We start from the raw sequence: 17,102 nt of genomic DNA on the forward strand, positions 1-17,102 counted from the left end.
TAATTTCTGTTTTTTGTAGCCTTTGATCTCACATTTCCCATGATGATCCAGGGAAGGAATGGTTTAAACTTCCTCCTTTTCCTCCATTTTTGTTCCTACTCTGCATCAACAACACCTCCTTTTTGCATATGCATATGGATTTGGGGGGGCTACAGCATTATTTGGGATTTGGAACACTGTTTCCCATGTGCAAACTGTTTTCTCGTTGCCATGGTTACGCATCCTAAACAAGAGCCAGAATTACCAGCAGAAGTCTTTATTCGTTTTACAGTGTCCAAACCTTTTGCATTTGGGTTGGTGGTTCATCAGTATGTCTTCAGTATCAGTCTGTAATACTTTGTGAGATGGATTGTTCATCAGAAATACATCACTGGAGCACAAAAATGCATCTGCTGCTGCAAACAGTCCCCATGAAATGACCTCTTCCCTCCTGTTTAAGTACAATTAGCTAAAAGTCTGCAGTGGCCCATTGGTTTAGGAAGACTTTTTGGGTTATGAAACCATATATCATACGAGGTGTTAGATATTTTTCCCATAAAGAGGGACAAACCTGCTTACCCGGGTATCCATCAGCTCTGTAGACTAACGTATTTACAGGGGAACTGTTAAAGGAAAGCCTTGGTCTTCATACTTGTTCTTTAAATGTCCTCCCTGTGAGGATGTCTCCGTCTCTGTCGGCTGGTGTCAGAGCTAAAAACAAAGAGCTCAGGTGTACATATGCTGTTCATCTGCTACAATGATACATGCTAAACTCATTCATCTATACGTGCTATCTCTAACAAGTGGGATTTTCTTTATATTCCTAATCACTTTTTACATTTGTGCATTTTATAAAGTTGCAAAACTGACAATAATAAGCTTTATTAACATGTCTGGATTATTGAATCCATGGATGTCAGACATAAGGGTCTGTTGGCCCTTCTTTTATAAAACAGACAGTCCAGAGGGTCCATGTTCCTCCAGAAGCGGCGCCACCTCAGGCGGTGAGGGGGAACTGGTCCTGCTCGGTGGGCTTCTTCACCCAGGATCCCAGGCCAGCTTTGTGGAAGGCTCTGAAGAGCGCCTGCTTGGCAGAATGGTACTCCAGCGCCGCCTGCTTGGCCTCGTGGTAGCTGCTGGGCCGCATGGTTCTGATCCGCAGGGTGGAGGAGAGCTGCAGGACAGGGGCAGGAGGAGTCACTTTAACCCTTTGTGCGGTCTTAACATTCTGTTTTCTCCCCTTTTTTCCTACGGGTCAAAAATGACCCGCCCTACCAAAGCCCCAAAATAAAGCAACTTAATTGAATTTCAAATCCAAAATCTATTTTGCATGATGAAACCGCCTGTTATTTATCTATTCAACTCAATTCAATACATTTTTTATCATGTTTTTTTTGTTACACAATACAAAAAGACAATCACCAGTTTTCAGGATTACACTTTTCTTTTTCTTTTTTTTTTTTAACCAAAACCAACTGTCAGTTGGACCAACAGTTTTCTCTTTTTCTCAGTTTTCTTATATTAAAGGTTTATTATTGCTATTATATAAATGTGAAGTAATTACTTCTGAATTAATTATATTGAAAGGGAAAAAAAACAGTGAACTTTTTTTCTGGTGTTTAAATGTTTTTATAATTCACGGGTCAAAAATGACCCAAAAGACAATCTTTGTACCCTAGTGGTGTACAGCCCACATGGAAACATAAACAAAAATAAAGTGTGACTTTTTCTTAATGATGGGGTCCCTTTAGGAAAAGTCATAATATTTCAAGTTGGAAAAAGATAGTTTAAGGTATTTTTTTCTAAACAACAGGAGGGTTATTAAAGAGGGGAAGGTGGATAAAAAACAGTTGATTCTTTCATCATTTTATGTTAAAATCATCACATCAACATGCTGCATTAGAAAAACCTGCAGGCTCACTCAGCCTCTTTAAAGCTGCTGATTTGGTATTTTTCTTATTTTGCTGCCTCACGACCTGGAATTAAGATGGATTCTTTAGGGAGTCTTCATCTGGTGGATGAAGACAAAGTTCTGAATACAGTGAAAATATAAAATCCCAAAACATATCCATTCAAGTTTGAATGCAACAAGAAAGGACAAACACCAAGGGGGTGAATTCTTTTTAAGGCACAGGACCATCACTTTATAGGACTGAGAACTACTGTTAAATGTGTGTGAAACTATGGAAAGCTAATCAGCCCAAACTGGCCACCAAAGGATTATTATAAAGGATTTCAAGCTGAGAACAAACCTTTAAGTGCATCCCATGAAGAAAGAAGATGAAATGAGGTCAGAGAAACACGTTTTGTGAAACACTTTAAAACCTTTCTTTTTACCCAATGTTTTTATTGATCTCCCTTTAAATGCTTTTATTTCTTTTTGCATTTAATGGATTCATTACTTTGTGTATTTTATTTGCATTTTACTGTCCCTGCTTTTATCTAATCAGTTGTCTTTTATCCCACTGTAGCTCTTTGAGATTTAGCTGTAAATGTAAAGTGCGTTATAAATTAAATGTATCATTGTTTTGTCCACTGAACTGTAATCTGCTCCCTTTTCAAGTCCCCCAGCAGCTGGAACAGTGTTGTAAATCCTTCCTCTGAATCCGTTAGTACGGCTTTCATTATCAAACTCTGCAGAGCTGGATATCTGTGCACGAGGAGAGGCATTAAAAAGCTATCTGTCACATGTACGTGTGCACAGCTGTGATTAAACAAGCCATCCTATTTGCATGAGCACACATCCTGAAACAAGCATGTGTGGTGAAGCGGGTTCTGTGACAGATTGGTGGCGTTTAACATCCAACGGCCCACCAGGACAACGTGCTGTGGCTGCTAGCATGGATGGAGAAAGAGTAAAAGTCAAAGATGGATGGAAACTGACCACTGGGCACAAAACTTCCAGGCTTTTCTGACATGTTCCACCCCTGGATTAGTTTCCTGATGCCCCCGGGAGAGACTCTGAGATTAAAGGGATAATCCGGAGTAAAATGCACTTTAGATCAATTTACGGGATGTTGGGAGTACATACGTTGAGTTGACATCAAAATCATGTCATTCGTATGTGTTTTGAGAATTTCGATTTGACTGTTTTTAGCCAGAAGTCGTTAGCCTGGAGGTGACGGGGGCATATCATGTCACCGCTACAAAACGCTATTTTTATACCTCTTCTACAGCTCCAAACAACATAACACTTACGTGGTAGTGAGTAGAGGGTCCCTAAAGCCAAACCGAAGTGTCCCGAGGTCTTCATGTGGTCGGATATAGAGTCCAGAATGAATTTAATCAAGCCAGTACCTGCTCTCAATCAGAGCCTCTTCCGTCAACAGGAGGCTATCTCACGCAAGACATCACGTCACGTGAGTCCGTAGTTGATTGCCGAGTGTGGAGTAACTGCTCTGGAAAGTCACAATTTCGTTGCCGTTTTTTTTTACAAACATAGTCCAGTATTTCTTTCGAAAGTGAAATGAAGTTGTATGCAACAGCAAAGCCTGGCTTACTAACAGGTTGGAATTTTGAAATGTCACGTGACGTGATGTCTTGCGTGAGATAGCCTCCTGTTGACGGAAGAGGCTTCACGGGTTCTGACCCAGGCCGGAAAGGCAGCCCGTTAAACTGCAGTGTTTAAAGTCTGCATCGTCAGTTTGAAGGCTCTGAATGGTGTCAGAGCTGCTTTTATATTCTCAGCCTGTTGGAACCCTCAGGTCTTCTGGGGTTTTGGTGAACCCTGAGGTCAGAACTCCATGTGGAAACAGCTTCCTGTTGCAATGGTCCACATCTGTGGAGAAGCCAGAGACCACCTTTCTGACCTGGACCTCAACCCTTTAACTTCTGGTCCCACCTTTCCCCTTGTTTAGATAATCTATGGTTTTCTTACCCTTTTTATTGTGTTACCTGATGTATTTATCATTTATTAAATGTTTTCACCTGCTCTCTGGTTCTTCATCAGGTTAGTTTTTAATGTTTTATATGGTGGGCTCAGTAGGATCTGTGGTATGAAAAGTGCTATATAAATCAAGTTAAACAAAGGAAAGCTCTGCTTGCTTGTGAATCATTTCATGGCCAGTGTCCCTTCTTCCACTCTTAGATCTCTAAATTGACAAATATGAATTATTAAGTGAAGGATGAATAGCACACAATTTATCTGTTGGTATTTGTATTGATTTACAGAGTGTTTGATACGATAGCTAAAGAAAATATGGATAAATATGGAAAAAGAGGTTTGGCTTCCTTGTGATTCAGCTAATTTCTATAGTATAGATATAGTCTTGTGGTCTAGGAGTAGAATGAGAGTCTATTTCATAGAGCTGACTGTTCCTTGGGAGGAATTAGTAGCAGAAGCATATGAAAGGAAAAAGCTTAGATATGTGGAGTTGGGGGCAGAAGCAGAGGAGCGAGGATGGAAGGTTAGAATCTGTCCAGTGGAAGTTGGATGTAGAGGATTTGTATTTGTTGCAAAGTCTGTTGTCTCATTGTTGAGGGAGCTGGGTGTAAGTGGACAGAGTGTGAGGAAAATAGTGAAGGAAGTGTCAGATGAGGCAGTAAAGTCCAGTCAGTGGATTTGGATAAGAAGAAGCAATAGCAGCTGGGGTAGCTTGTGAGCACTTAGGGTAAACAGACTTTTGGAAGAAGCAAGTTGGAAATCCAGGATGTATTTAAGTGGAGGGTGTGGCCCATGTGAGTCATTTACATCAGTTATGTTGTGTGAACTTTACTGCCCTTTATGTTACCAAAGCATGTCATAATATCTTAGATCTGTTTCACATCTTCCAGGCAGCTTTGGGCATCTCTTCCTCCTGCTACGCTCTCATTATGTTGGAGAAATACTTACATGGCACTGAAAGGATCGGATAATTGGCTAAATTACAATAAAATTTGGTTATTAAGTGCATGTAGACACCTTAATCTCTCTAAGAACTGGATCGGATCGGATTCAGACCCGAGATAACTGGGTTGAAAGTCACTCTAAACCTGCTTGTTGAAGCACGTGGTGAATTGGACTGTGCGTTCTGCGCATGCTCCAGATTTTTTTCCGGGGTCGTGATCTGGAAGACAAAGGAGACGATATTCCTGTTGTTGTCGCCGTCAGAAAGGAACAAACAACGCGATGGAGAATGCTCCGTTGGGCATCGCGTTTGTGCAATAAGTAATAAGTCCAATAATTACCCTTGCTCAACTCATTCTTATTGTAATTTAGCCAATAATCCGATCCTTTCAGTGCCATGTAACCCCACTGTCATGGGCCAGCTGAAATACCAGCTTTTGGGTACAAAATTAAATGGATCTGTTCGTAATACATGCATAGTGTAATCATACTAATCAGTTTAACTGCTGACCTGTTTTATGTCATTATTCAATCAGTCAGTTGGCTCTTATTGTCTGATTTGTAATTGTTAGGGAAATGTAAGGTCATGACTAACATCAACTCAGATTACCCTTATGAATCAAATATTACCACAACACAAAGCTGAAAGCATGCACTTTAAAACAGTGCACATAAAGTAAAAAGAATGTGTTCTGCTTTGCTAATGTCTGTCTGGTGTCCTGCCTCCACCTCTGGCACCGTCTATACTTTCATTACCCCCTACCCGAACCAGGGTTTGAATCCCATTCCTACTTATCTTTACCCAGGGGTGAAAGTAGTTTTCATTTCTTACCGGTGCTACAATGTCCGGTGTGTCACTCACTGTATTATTTTTTAACTCCGTTTTACGGGGGGGGGGGTGTGTGTTCAGAGGCGATTCACACCAATTTCATGACTTTTTAATATTCTTAACTACTTCACATTCTTGTGGGCCTTCCTAAGTGTTCTATGTGAAAAAATGACATTACAAAATATTTCAGTTTGTAAATGTTTTACTGTGAGTACTTTATTTTCAGTACATTTGGAACTGGACTGAAAAATGCAAAATGATGGAAAAAAACAAAAAAAATATTTAAAAAAATCAAAGTAGGCCTAATTGTCTTCTTCAGGGTGCTGGTGAGCCATGCCACATGAAAACATGTGATAATGTAAATATTACAGGGAGTGAGAGGGCTCATATGAATACTTTTTAGGGTGTCAGGAAAACGCGTGCTTACTTTACAAAGCATGCTCACTTTTAAATCACAAGCTTACGGTCCTGTAGCCCACTAAAGCGGACATAGGCGCTCTATGCTCAGCTGTGCCCCCGTTACAAACAGCGTGAACAGCCTATTTGAAGAAGAGTAATTTATTATTTGTCCGAGTAGAAGACATGTCTGAGTATGCCACCCAATCACAAAAACATGCAATTTTTGAAAAGCCGATTTAACATTTCGGTGACACAGTTTTAAAGACGAGAGTCGAGACGACTTCATTCACTAGAACTAACTGCGGAGCATGCGCGGGCAGGAGATGGAAACAAACGGAACGCAAGCTCCAGAAAGGCACCAACAGAAAGACCAAAATATATGGGATATTTGCAGACGTTTTGAAAACTGATTACCATAGGCTACTGGATGGCTTTCCCATTAGTAAAATTTAGTTCCATTATTTCCAAATATTTTTTGTTGGGGTCTGAATAGGGGTGGATTTGAAAGCGTCAGTCGATGCAATTGGAAGCTGGTGCACGCCGGAGATCCTTTGACTATTTTAAGCAAGCCAAGCTGTTATCTTCATCGGAGCTGGTCAAAAATAACATATTGTGGGTAGCCTAGATATGTTTTCTTCTTAAAAGGCAATTTTTTTGTATTTTCTTGTTTTTTTTTAGTTTTTTTTTTTAAATTCAGCATAATAAACCCTTATCAAATCTTACCGGTGCGCCGCACCGCCCCCAAATCTTTTACAGGAACGCAGCACCGCCTCGCACCGGCTTACTTTCAAGGCTGTCTTTACCTCTTCCATTTCTACCCCCTACTCGAACCAGGGTTTGAATCCCATTCCTACTTATCTTTACCTCTTCTATTTCTACCCCCTACCCAAACCAGGGTTTGAATCCCATTCCTACTTATCTTTACCTCTTCTATTTCTACCCCTACCCGAACCAGGGTTTGAATCCCATTCCTACTTATCTTTACCTCTTCTATTTCTACCCCCTACCCAAACCAGGGTTTGAATCCCATTCCTACTTATCTTTACCTCTTCTATTTCTACCCCTACCCGAACCAGGGTTTGAATCCCATTCCTACTTATCTTTACCTCTTCTATTTCTACCCCCTACCCGAACCAGGGTTTGAATCCCATTCCTACTTATCTTTACCTCTTCTATTTCTACCCCCTACCCGAACCAGGGTTTGAATCCCATTCCTACTTATCTTTACCTCTTCTATTTCTACCCCCTACCCAAACCAGGGTTTGAATCTCATTCCTACTTATCTTTACCTCTTCTATTTCTACCCCTACCCGAACCAGGGTTTGATTCCCATTCCTACTTATCTTTACCTCTTCTATTTCTACCCCCTACCCGAACCAGGGTTTGAATCCCATTCCTACTTATCTTTACCTCTTCTATTTCTACCCCCTACCCAAACCAGGGTTTGAATCTCATTCCTACTTATCTTTACCTCTTCTATTTCTACCCCCTACTCAAACCAGGGTTTGCATCCCCACCCCGCTGTGAATGGTGTGCAGTTGGTGAGAGGCTGGGGTAGCTTGTGGTTGTGGAAGAAAAAGATATTTGTTGTGATGTGAGGAGCAGTGTTGGCTGACATTAGGGGGGTGACTCTGGGACGCCAGTGGTCATTGTCTAGCCTCCTGGAGGTGTCGTGGGCCCAACTAGACAAAACACTGATGAAAGGAGGTTCCCACCTGATGACCCCAATGACATGTTGGTCAGCACTGCCCACTGATCTATATAATAGGGATTATAGGGAATTATTCACTGAGTCTGGTCCATTTTTTTTTCTTCAGCACAAGTTTCTTGTGTTTACTTTAAATCTAATATCGATGAAAGATTGTGATTCAGGATTTAGAAAAGTCACCTGTGGGGTTTAGGGCATCAGTGATTGGTTCAAAGCAATTATCCTTTATTCTTGCAGATGACACAAAATCAGTAGGGTTAGGGTACCCTAACCCTAACCCTAAATCAGGATTACTCTGGGAAAAAATCATGGAGGTTTTGAGAAAGATTCAGACTTTCCTAACTAGAACAAAATGAAATTCATGTTGTTTGGACGTCATAAAGAAATTAATTAATTCAAAGTGCTCAGAAAACCTTGAAGTCTGTCACAGTCCTGCACAAATTGATGGCAATACTGAACCCTAAAGTCATTTCTCTCTCATTTATACCACCCAACATGATTTATTGCATGGAATTATGGTGGTCAACCTTTCAAACAGTTGTTTTATTATAAGTTAGACATATTATTAATGATGCATTTCCTTCCCTGTACCTGTGACCTGTGATAATAAAGCTGAATCTGACCGAATCTAAACACAGTTGTGTGTTACCTTGCAGTGAAGGCGCATCCAGCGGCTGTAAAGCGTATGTTTGCAGAGTCTGGAGGGTCGGCCCAGATTATCCTTCCCAGTGGTGGCGTTAATCACCTCCAAGCCCTGATCTCCCACTGTCCAGTTCACACTGAAGTTTGGTGCTTTTCCTGGCTGACGAGCTTCTGCGTTACTTATTCCTGGACAACATCAAAGTCAACTTTACTGAACTGATCATTTTTAAAACAAGCTAACATTCCTAATAAAGTTGTTACAAAGTGAGCAAAACACAGCCATATCCATGGTTTTAGGACAACAGGTCTCTCAGGCCTCTCACCGCTGAGCAGTGGCCTGTTCAGGCTGAAGGACGGTGGCAGGAGCTCCATCTCAGTGACCCTCTGGTACATGGCCCTGGAGAGGTGGTCGGCATGGTACAGGCTGCCCAGAATGATGCTGGAGAAGTAGATGGGCTCAGAGAAGTAGCTCATCAAAGAGCCTTGGAATCCAACCACATTCCACCTTTTTGAAAGACAAATATACACAAAAGAAGCTAAAGCAAACATGTAAATCCAAAAAAAAAATCATCATATTTGTTGTGATAAATTCCCTGAATGTACTAAATCTGGCTTGAGCGGAATCTTACACCCCTGATAATTACACCCCTGAGTGTAAATGTCAGATTTTATTTGAGTGGACCAAAAATCCTAGCCTGGGTGCCAGCCGAACTTAGCCCCGCCCATAAAAGTTTTGGTCAGGAAGTTCGGTCTGGCTCTGCTCAGTTGGGAAATCATTATGCCCGACCAAGAATTGGTCGGACCAATCAGATTGCCAGGGCGGGCTTTATACGATGATGGACAGATGATCAACAGGGATATTATCGACTACGTCACTAAAGAACTGAACACGGCTGCCGCTGGAGAGCTAGGGCGTGTAGATTCTGCCATCGAGTCTGTTCTACAGGATCTCCACATTGCATTCATTTTGAAAGACGAACAGAGGAATGCGATAAAGGCTTTTATCGATAGAAAAGATGTTTTTGCCTTCCTACAACAAGTGTGTGTTGCTTAATCTACGTCACATACTACGTTGCTCTGATTGGTTGTAGGTCTATCCAATTGAGCGAAGAGGCATTTTTTCTCCTGGTTCGGTTGAAACACGCCCCATACTCAAATCTCTATTGAGCGGTATCAGACTCACATTCTGACTAGAATCGTGAGTATGACGTAGTCAGGCTACAAAAATCCTGCAAACTGGGAGAAGCTTGTGGAAGGAAACCCAAAATGTTTGGCCCGAGTCACAGAGTTTTAAGGTAATGCTGCCACATACTGAGGAACTGGATGTTGTACCATGAAATGATCTCTTTATTCTGACATTAAATAAATATAAAACATGTTGGTGAACAGAAAACGTCTACATTCGTTTAGTGCCTGGAAACGTCTGGTTTCAGCTGTATTTCAGTAAATTCTCAGGTCATACGGAGAACTGATGAACATAAAGTTGCAGAGTACCAAACATTTTCTCATTTTTGCAACCGGTTGGCTGCCGGTCATGCCATCAGCCTTATATCTTATACATGTGCTGTGTATTCATGGACAGAGCAGAACCCAGCATGTGACGGAGCTAACTCCGGTCAACGTGGGTAATGAACAGAACCCAGACCTGGCCATCTTGTCACTGCAGGACATGGTGAGCAGCCTCTCACCCTGCAGAACCCCGTCCCATGTCTGGATGGTGCTGCTGGAGTGCACAGGGATGGTTCCTTCACCCGACTCTATTTTGGTCCGCAGCTGCCCACGGGCCTTTCTGTTCGGGTGTCTGTCTCCCTGATCTGAGGGCAGCGCAGACAGAAAGAGTGTGGATGAACGGCACGCTGTACACATCACTCTGGCTGTGTTCCAAAGCGCATACTTCTCCTACTACTCCTACTAACTTTCTGAGTTAGTATGCGAGTTTGAGTAAGCGAGAAGTTCCCTGATGCATACTAGATTCTCCGAAATGTTGGGTATGCATCATGAGGTTACTACTCATACTCAAACTACCCAAGATGCAACGTAACGTGACGTCGCCGATCGTCATTTCCTGTCAAAACGGCAGTTTCAAGCTAGCTACAACGAGGGTAGGTTCACTTCCTGTTTTCAAAACAAAAGCACCAATTGTATCGTAATGGCTTTCCCTATGATAAAAGGCAACGGGTATTTTATTTTTGTGAAAATGACCGGAAGTGAGTTGCTCACTGCGGCTAGCTTTAGTAGCGCCAAATTTGTGGGAACAAAATTGTAAATAGCCGGTATTTTGTCAGATTTTCAACACGTTGGGGATCTAAACGACTACTTTCTCGCCTGAAAATGTTTCAAATGTTGCTAAAGTTTACAGAGTTTAGAGCTTAAAGGGACACTATGTAATATATTAAGTCATTTATTAGCTCAAAGCAACATATTCATTCATAAATTAGTCCTCATTGGTGTAAAATTATCTCTGTCAAAAATCTCACTTATCCTCCTGAGCGAAGAATCACTTGTCTGTATCTACATAGAGCGGGCAAGCTCTATGGAGGCTGCCATGTCCTTCCGGTCTATGAAAAACGACGAAGTGCCGAGAGGGACATAAAGCACTTCGAATCGCGTTTTCCCCAACGCCAGGCCTGCAAGCGGAAATGACATAATTTTGACGTCACGTCCGCCGAATGGCTTATTACTGGAGCTAATGGTAAATAGATTTTATCTCGTAAATTATCCCACTAATAATGCATTGATTGTTACCAAACTTCTGCCGTAGTACACATAGGCTCTTAACTCACAAAACGAGGCATTAGAAAGTTTGTAAGTTCACCGGGAGTTTATTTAAAAGAATACTTTCCAGATAGCAACTACACACTGCTGCTAACGCTAACGCTGCGTCGACGTCACTTCCGGTAACTCCCGGAATATGACTAATTGCATTGTTTGTACACCAAAGGCTATGTCAACTTATGTTATCTGACATGTTATCTGTCATCTGTATTTATAGTGTTATTGTATGTGTGTTATGTAATCCTTTGTACTGTGTGTCTTGATGTCTTTTTTTTTGTATGGACCTTGAGTCTGAAGCTATAGCTTCTTGAATCTTGACACATGCCACCTGCCGTAGTTCAAGAAGTTGCAACGCACATTTGAAAACGCGAGGCGCCTGAGAGCAAATTCATTCGACTTTGCAAAATAAAATTGCACCACTGGATGGGGGAAGAAATTACATAGTGTCCCTTTAAGGGAAATCAGCTTCAGGCCGGCTGATTTCGGCTCGGGCAGGAGCGAAATGCATTGTGGGTAAACACTCTGCATACTGTCTGATCGATGAGTATGCAGTGTGGAAGTGTGTAGTATGTAGTATGTAGGATGCGGTTTGGAACACAGCCTCAGTTCGCTCACCTTCCGCTCCAGCTTCATGAGGTGAGAAGATGCGGGCGTCTCCACACGGGGAGGTGCTGATGTACAGGTGGAACTGCACGTTTTCTTTCAGTCTGAAGCCTTGTCTGTCGTCACACCTGCTAAAGATGGATTTCTGGTGCTCCTCCTCACTGTTACTGAAGATCGAAGTGCAAAGAAAAGTTAGCAGATGGTATCTAGCTTCAGCTGAAATGGCGCTAAGCAGCTGTCACCTGAGGAAGAGCTCCAGCTGGGAGTACAGGAACCTGATGAGAGAACGCCGAGCTACGATCTCAGCATGGCAGTCGTTGAGGGCCAAACCTCGGTCACTCATGTATTCCCCGTTGATGCACTTTGTCCCCGTGGACACACAGATGACCTGAGCCTCCTTCACATCTGCACCTGGATGCAGGAAAGATGCACAAACATGCACATGGATGCTCTCAGACACTCCTTTAAATCCCTCGTTAATCTTTCCTGCCGTCCCCTCTTTTCTCTTTCATTCTTTTGCTGTGTTAAGCACTTTGTAACAGCTATATAAATAATGTGTTTATTATTCATTTATTTATATATTAGTAGAGTGTTTTGGCCAGTCAAGTACAAAGTACTCCATTAGAGCTCAGGAGGATGAGCTCTAATGGAGCTGCTTGGACAGGTAAAAGCTGCTGCAGAGGTTGTAACAGGCAGGGAGGAACGACAGGAAACTGGGTGGTGTATGCACACAGGTGGTGCTTCATAAAAGGCAGGTGAGGGGAACTGAATGAACAAATACTGCAGTTTAAACTCAAAGAGAAGACGGGCTGAAATACTGTGTCGATCCTGTCTTCCAGAGGGGGAGCTGGATAGGTGGGAAGGACATAGATCTGTGTGACATAGAAGCCCATTTCCATTTCACACACAGCAGACGCTGCATCCTTCACTCGGGCTGTAGTGATACACTAATCTCACGATACGATTCAATACGATTCGATACGATTCAATTCGATACTATACGATTCGATACAATACGATTCGATTCGATACGATTCAATACGATTCGATATGATACGATTCGGTGCGATACGATACGATACGATACGATTTGATTCGAACGATTCGATACGATACAATTCGATACGATTCGATACGATTCGATACGATTCGATATGATATGATACGATATGATTCGGTACGGTGCGATACGGTACGGTACGGTATGGTACGATACGACACGATATGATACGATTCGGTACGATACGACACGATACGATACGATTTGATTCGTTACGATTCGATACGATACGATTCAATGCGATTCGGTACGGTGCGATTCGATACGATACGATACAATACGAGTCGATACGATACGATAGGATACGATTCGATACACTTACATAATTTTCTGAAAAAAAGGGACAGTGTGCTTTGACATGAATCGTCTCTGATTGGACTGGTGGTCCGACCATTGAACCGGAAGGACAACACCGTCAGACAACACCGCCAGACAAACAGAAACAAACGAACATGTCACAAACGTGAGAGCTGTGCACTTTATATAACTCATTTATCACTGTTTTGTAGAATGTGACCTGGCATTGTATTGTATTACCTTAATGTTCTTTGTTTTCACTAATTGTAACGTCTGACTGTTCAATAAAGTTTGCTTTAAAAAAACATATATATATATATTTTTTTTAATTTTAAAATAAATTTTTTTTTACTTTATCGGGAAACAAAATATCGATATATATCGCAGTATCGATAAAATTGCTCAGCCCTATCCTTCACTTACCTCAGCTGCAGAGTCCCTCTTGATGGAGTTAAGACTGACATAAAGAGTTGCTCAGCACATTTTTGTTGAACAGAAAACTACAACTAAACTTTTGGTGTTATGGGCAGGCGTCCAGGTTGAGTTTATATATATATATATATATATATAAAGTAGCTACAGGGTGTCCATGAAGTCTCTTTACAATTAAAATATACATCGTCATCAGATTTGTTCTTTGTAATCAGGAGTTATCAAAGTGTTTAATCACATTGTATTTGTGTATTTCAGGTATCCTTTTGATGAAAGAGGTTCTGTTAAATGAACCCCTAAAAAATACGTAGACTCAGCGAAACTACAGAACTAAAGCCTGATTTATGCTCGTCTATGGACCTCCGTCGCTTGCGTGCGTCGGCCAACATTCCTATCTATCCGTCGAGGCGACGGAGACTCGCGGGGACCGCAAGTGTTGTGATTGGTCGGCTAACAACATCATTTCCGGAATCACTTTTCCGGTTTAGCTCCTTCCTCTCACAACAACAACACCGCCATTTTTGAAAGAGTTTACTGTGTGCCGGTCAACATTTGGTCAAAATTATTTGCATTTCAATTTCAACAAGCTCCAACTCCAACAACAGTCTTTCTCTCTCGGTCGCCACCGTTCACCGTGAGGAGTGGAATGGAGCCGGAAGGTGAACAATCAATCAACCACTTTCACCATAGACGTCGAGAGATTGGGTCGTCGAACGTAGCGCCGCCTACTGATCGGGAGGTGAATTGCCTTGAGTATCCGACATACCGACGGAGAACTTCGAAAGGTTTAACAGCCTCTGCGTGACCACGGAGTCGGATTGACGGATAGCGACGGAGTAGCATACCGAGGCCTTAAGAATGGAAGAGATCAACCGTCACATCCGTCATCACTGATGAGGCTATGCTACAGCGAACATTGATGTGCTTCTTGCAGCTAATGGTGCCCATAAAGAGGGGTATCGGATGAGTTAAAAGCACTTTAAAATGACATTAAACATGCGTAAAACAAAAGAAAAGACCAAACAAATACCCGTTGTCATGACGACGCCAGCCAAGACTTTCCGCCGGGCCTGCGGAGATGTGAAGTTATCCGTCAGTTTGCTGAACTTATCCACGACCAGACGTGAGACGGCGTCCGCCAGGACCTGAGGGACCGTAACAAGTCAGGGATGAGCGTCCAAGAGAAAGAACAGAAACAGTTACAGAACAAAAGAATTCAAAGCTGGGAGAGTTCCTTCTCATCTGCAACTCAAACTTACTGAATATTTCAATTAGGAATTCAGCAGCGGTGTGAATGACAGGCGGCTTTAAATCCTCTGCTCCGCTGCTTTAATGGATAGCACTGTTTGAATAGCACTCAGGAGGGTGATGCTAATTAAGATAGCAGCTTTGTTATCAGTGCGTAGGGATTACAGGCAGGGATTACTTTATGTGTAAATAGATTCCCAGTGTTTTGAACTTGTCTCTCCAGAAGCCATCAGAGTTTGCTGCACTGGTCACAAGCAGTGAGAACCTCCTCAGGCGACAGAGATCTGATAGGAGGGGCGTATGCAGATCTATGCCGATGATCTAAACCTATTAGCAAAGAAAACAAAAATCTGAGCTTTTTAGGGTTATTCAATAATGTTGCAGCAGGTCTGTGTATGCACAGAGCAGTTTATCAGCATGTTTTAATCTACCTCTGTACCTAACGTTTGATGAAAAACGTTGTGAGAGGGAACGTTCAGCCAATCAGTGAGTATATGAACGGTCACATTCACTCTGAACCCTAAAAACCCTAAAACCTTCCAAGCACCCAGGCTTCCTGTCACATCCATGGGGTTTTCCCCATGTTTTTAGTTCTGTGTTTTATTATGTTTTAGGTTATGTCATGTCTTAGTTTTTAAGTTCATGTTTAGTTCTTAATGTTGCCATGTTTTAGTTTTGCCATTGCTTTTTCCTCAGTCCCCATGTTCAGGTCATTAGTTTCATTCACTTCACCTGTCGATTCTCATCAGCTGCACTCATTCACCAATCACCCTGTTCAATATTTAGTTAACAGGTTTCCCCGTTCAGTTGGTGAAATCCTTACGCTGTTTTCACCATGCACCAATCAAGTCAAGTCATTATTCCAAGTCAAGTCAAGTCATTATTCCAAGTCAAGTCACTATTCCAAGTCAAGTCAAGTCATTATTCAGAGTCAAGTCAAGTCACTATTCCAAGTCAAGTCATTATTCCAAGTCAAGTCAATTCATTATTCCAAGTCAAGTCAAATCAAGTCAAGTCATTATTTCAAGTCAAGTCATTATTCCAAGTCAAGTCAAGTCATTATTCCAAGTCAAGTCAATTCAAGTCATTATTCCAAGTCAATTCAAGTCATTATTCCAAGTCAAGTCAAGTCATTATTCCAAGTCAAGTCAAATCAAGTTGTTAAGTTATTTCATGTTATTCCATGTCAAGTCAAGTCATTATTCCAAGCCAAGTCAATTTAAGTCATTATTCCAAGTCAAGTCAAATCAAGTTGTTAAGTTATTTCATGTTATTCCATGTCAAGTCAAGTCATTATTCCAAGTCAAGTCAAGTCAAGTCATTATTCCAAGCCAAGTCAATTTAAGTCATTATTCCAAGTCAAGTCAAATCAAGTTGTTAAGTTATTTCATGTTATTCCATGTCAAGTCAAGTCAATTCAAGTCATTATTCCAAGTCAAGTCAAATCAAGTTGTTAAGTTATTTCATGTTATTCCATGTCAAGTCAAGTCAAATCAAGTCGTTAAGTTATTTCATGTTATTCCAAGTCAAGTCAAGTCAAGTCATTATTCCAAGTCAAGTCAAGTTATTTCATGTTATTATGTTATTTTGAATTTCCCCCCCATTGGGGGATGAATAAAGTATTTTTCTATTTCTATTTCTATTCCAAGTCAAGTCATGTCAAATCAAGTTATGCCAAGTCATGTTCTTTGTTGTGTTTTGCCTTTAGTTTCGTCATCCGGCTCAGCCGCGCCTTGTTTTGACTTTTGTTGTTTTTTGAAAATAAGTCAGTTTGCTTTTTACCTCTGAAGTCCGCATCCGTGTCCTGCCACCCCCTAACTGACACTTCCCTGTGATCTTTAAAAGTGGTCCAGAGGCTTTCAGTCCAGTCCTTTACCTGACCCTTTACCTAACTCAGGAGATGGTCGAGTATTGAATTAATATGCATTTTAATTGGACTGTATCCTCAAAGTGCCATGACATGACATTTGTTGGGACATTTGTTGGGAAAGCTAAACTGAATTGAACCGAATTTTCCAGTATGACATACCCTGAATTAGGTCTGGGTATGTCAGTGGTATATGTTTGTTACATAAAAGTATATAAATGTGACATGTAACCCTTGTAAACCAAGATAATTTTATTTCCATGTGTAAATATATTTTACACATACATCTGTCTGAGTTACAACACAAGAAGCTGTCTGTGTCTGCAGGGCTTCTTGAAAATGGCTTGGATGGAAACACCCCTTCGGTTGAACTCTATGACACTGTAACACCCTGAGGCTGCGTCTCCGTTAGACACATATCTGGTAAATGACCACAGA

At 41.6% G+C, this 17,102-nt stretch overlaps 1 protein-coding gene across 1 annotated transcript in view; it reads right to left on the minus strand.

The window, feature by feature from the left end:
• Positions 1-268: 268 nt before the first annotated feature.
• Positions 269-17,102, minus strand: part of LOC142391935 (double-stranded RNA-specific editase 1-like) — a 38,683-nt gene continuing 21,849 nt past the window's right edge. The window contains exons 4-10 of the mRNA XM_075478130.1: positions 14,580-14,694; positions 12,003-12,171; positions 11,773-11,927; positions 10,028-10,196; positions 8,706-8,887; positions 8,390-8,568; positions 269-1,153 (exon numbers count right to left, since the gene is read on the minus strand). Of these exons, the coding sequence (XP_075334245.1) occupies positions 977-1,153; positions 8,390-8,568; positions 8,706-8,887; positions 10,028-10,196; positions 11,773-11,927; positions 12,003-12,171; positions 14,580-14,694 (1,146 nt within the window). The 3' untranslated portion in view covers positions 269-976. The remainder of the gene's footprint in view (positions 1,154-8,389; positions 8,569-8,705; positions 8,888-10,027; positions 10,197-11,772; positions 11,928-12,002; positions 12,172-14,579; positions 14,695-17,102) is intronic.

This window comes from Odontesthes bonariensis, chromosome 11 (assembly GCF_027942865.1).
Source record: "Odontesthes bonariensis isolate fOdoBon6 chromosome 11, fOdoBon6.hap1, whole genome shotgun sequence".
NCBI classification, from domain to species: domain Eukaryota; kingdom Metazoa; phylum Chordata; class Actinopteri; order Atheriniformes; family Atherinopsidae; genus Odontesthes; species Odontesthes bonariensis.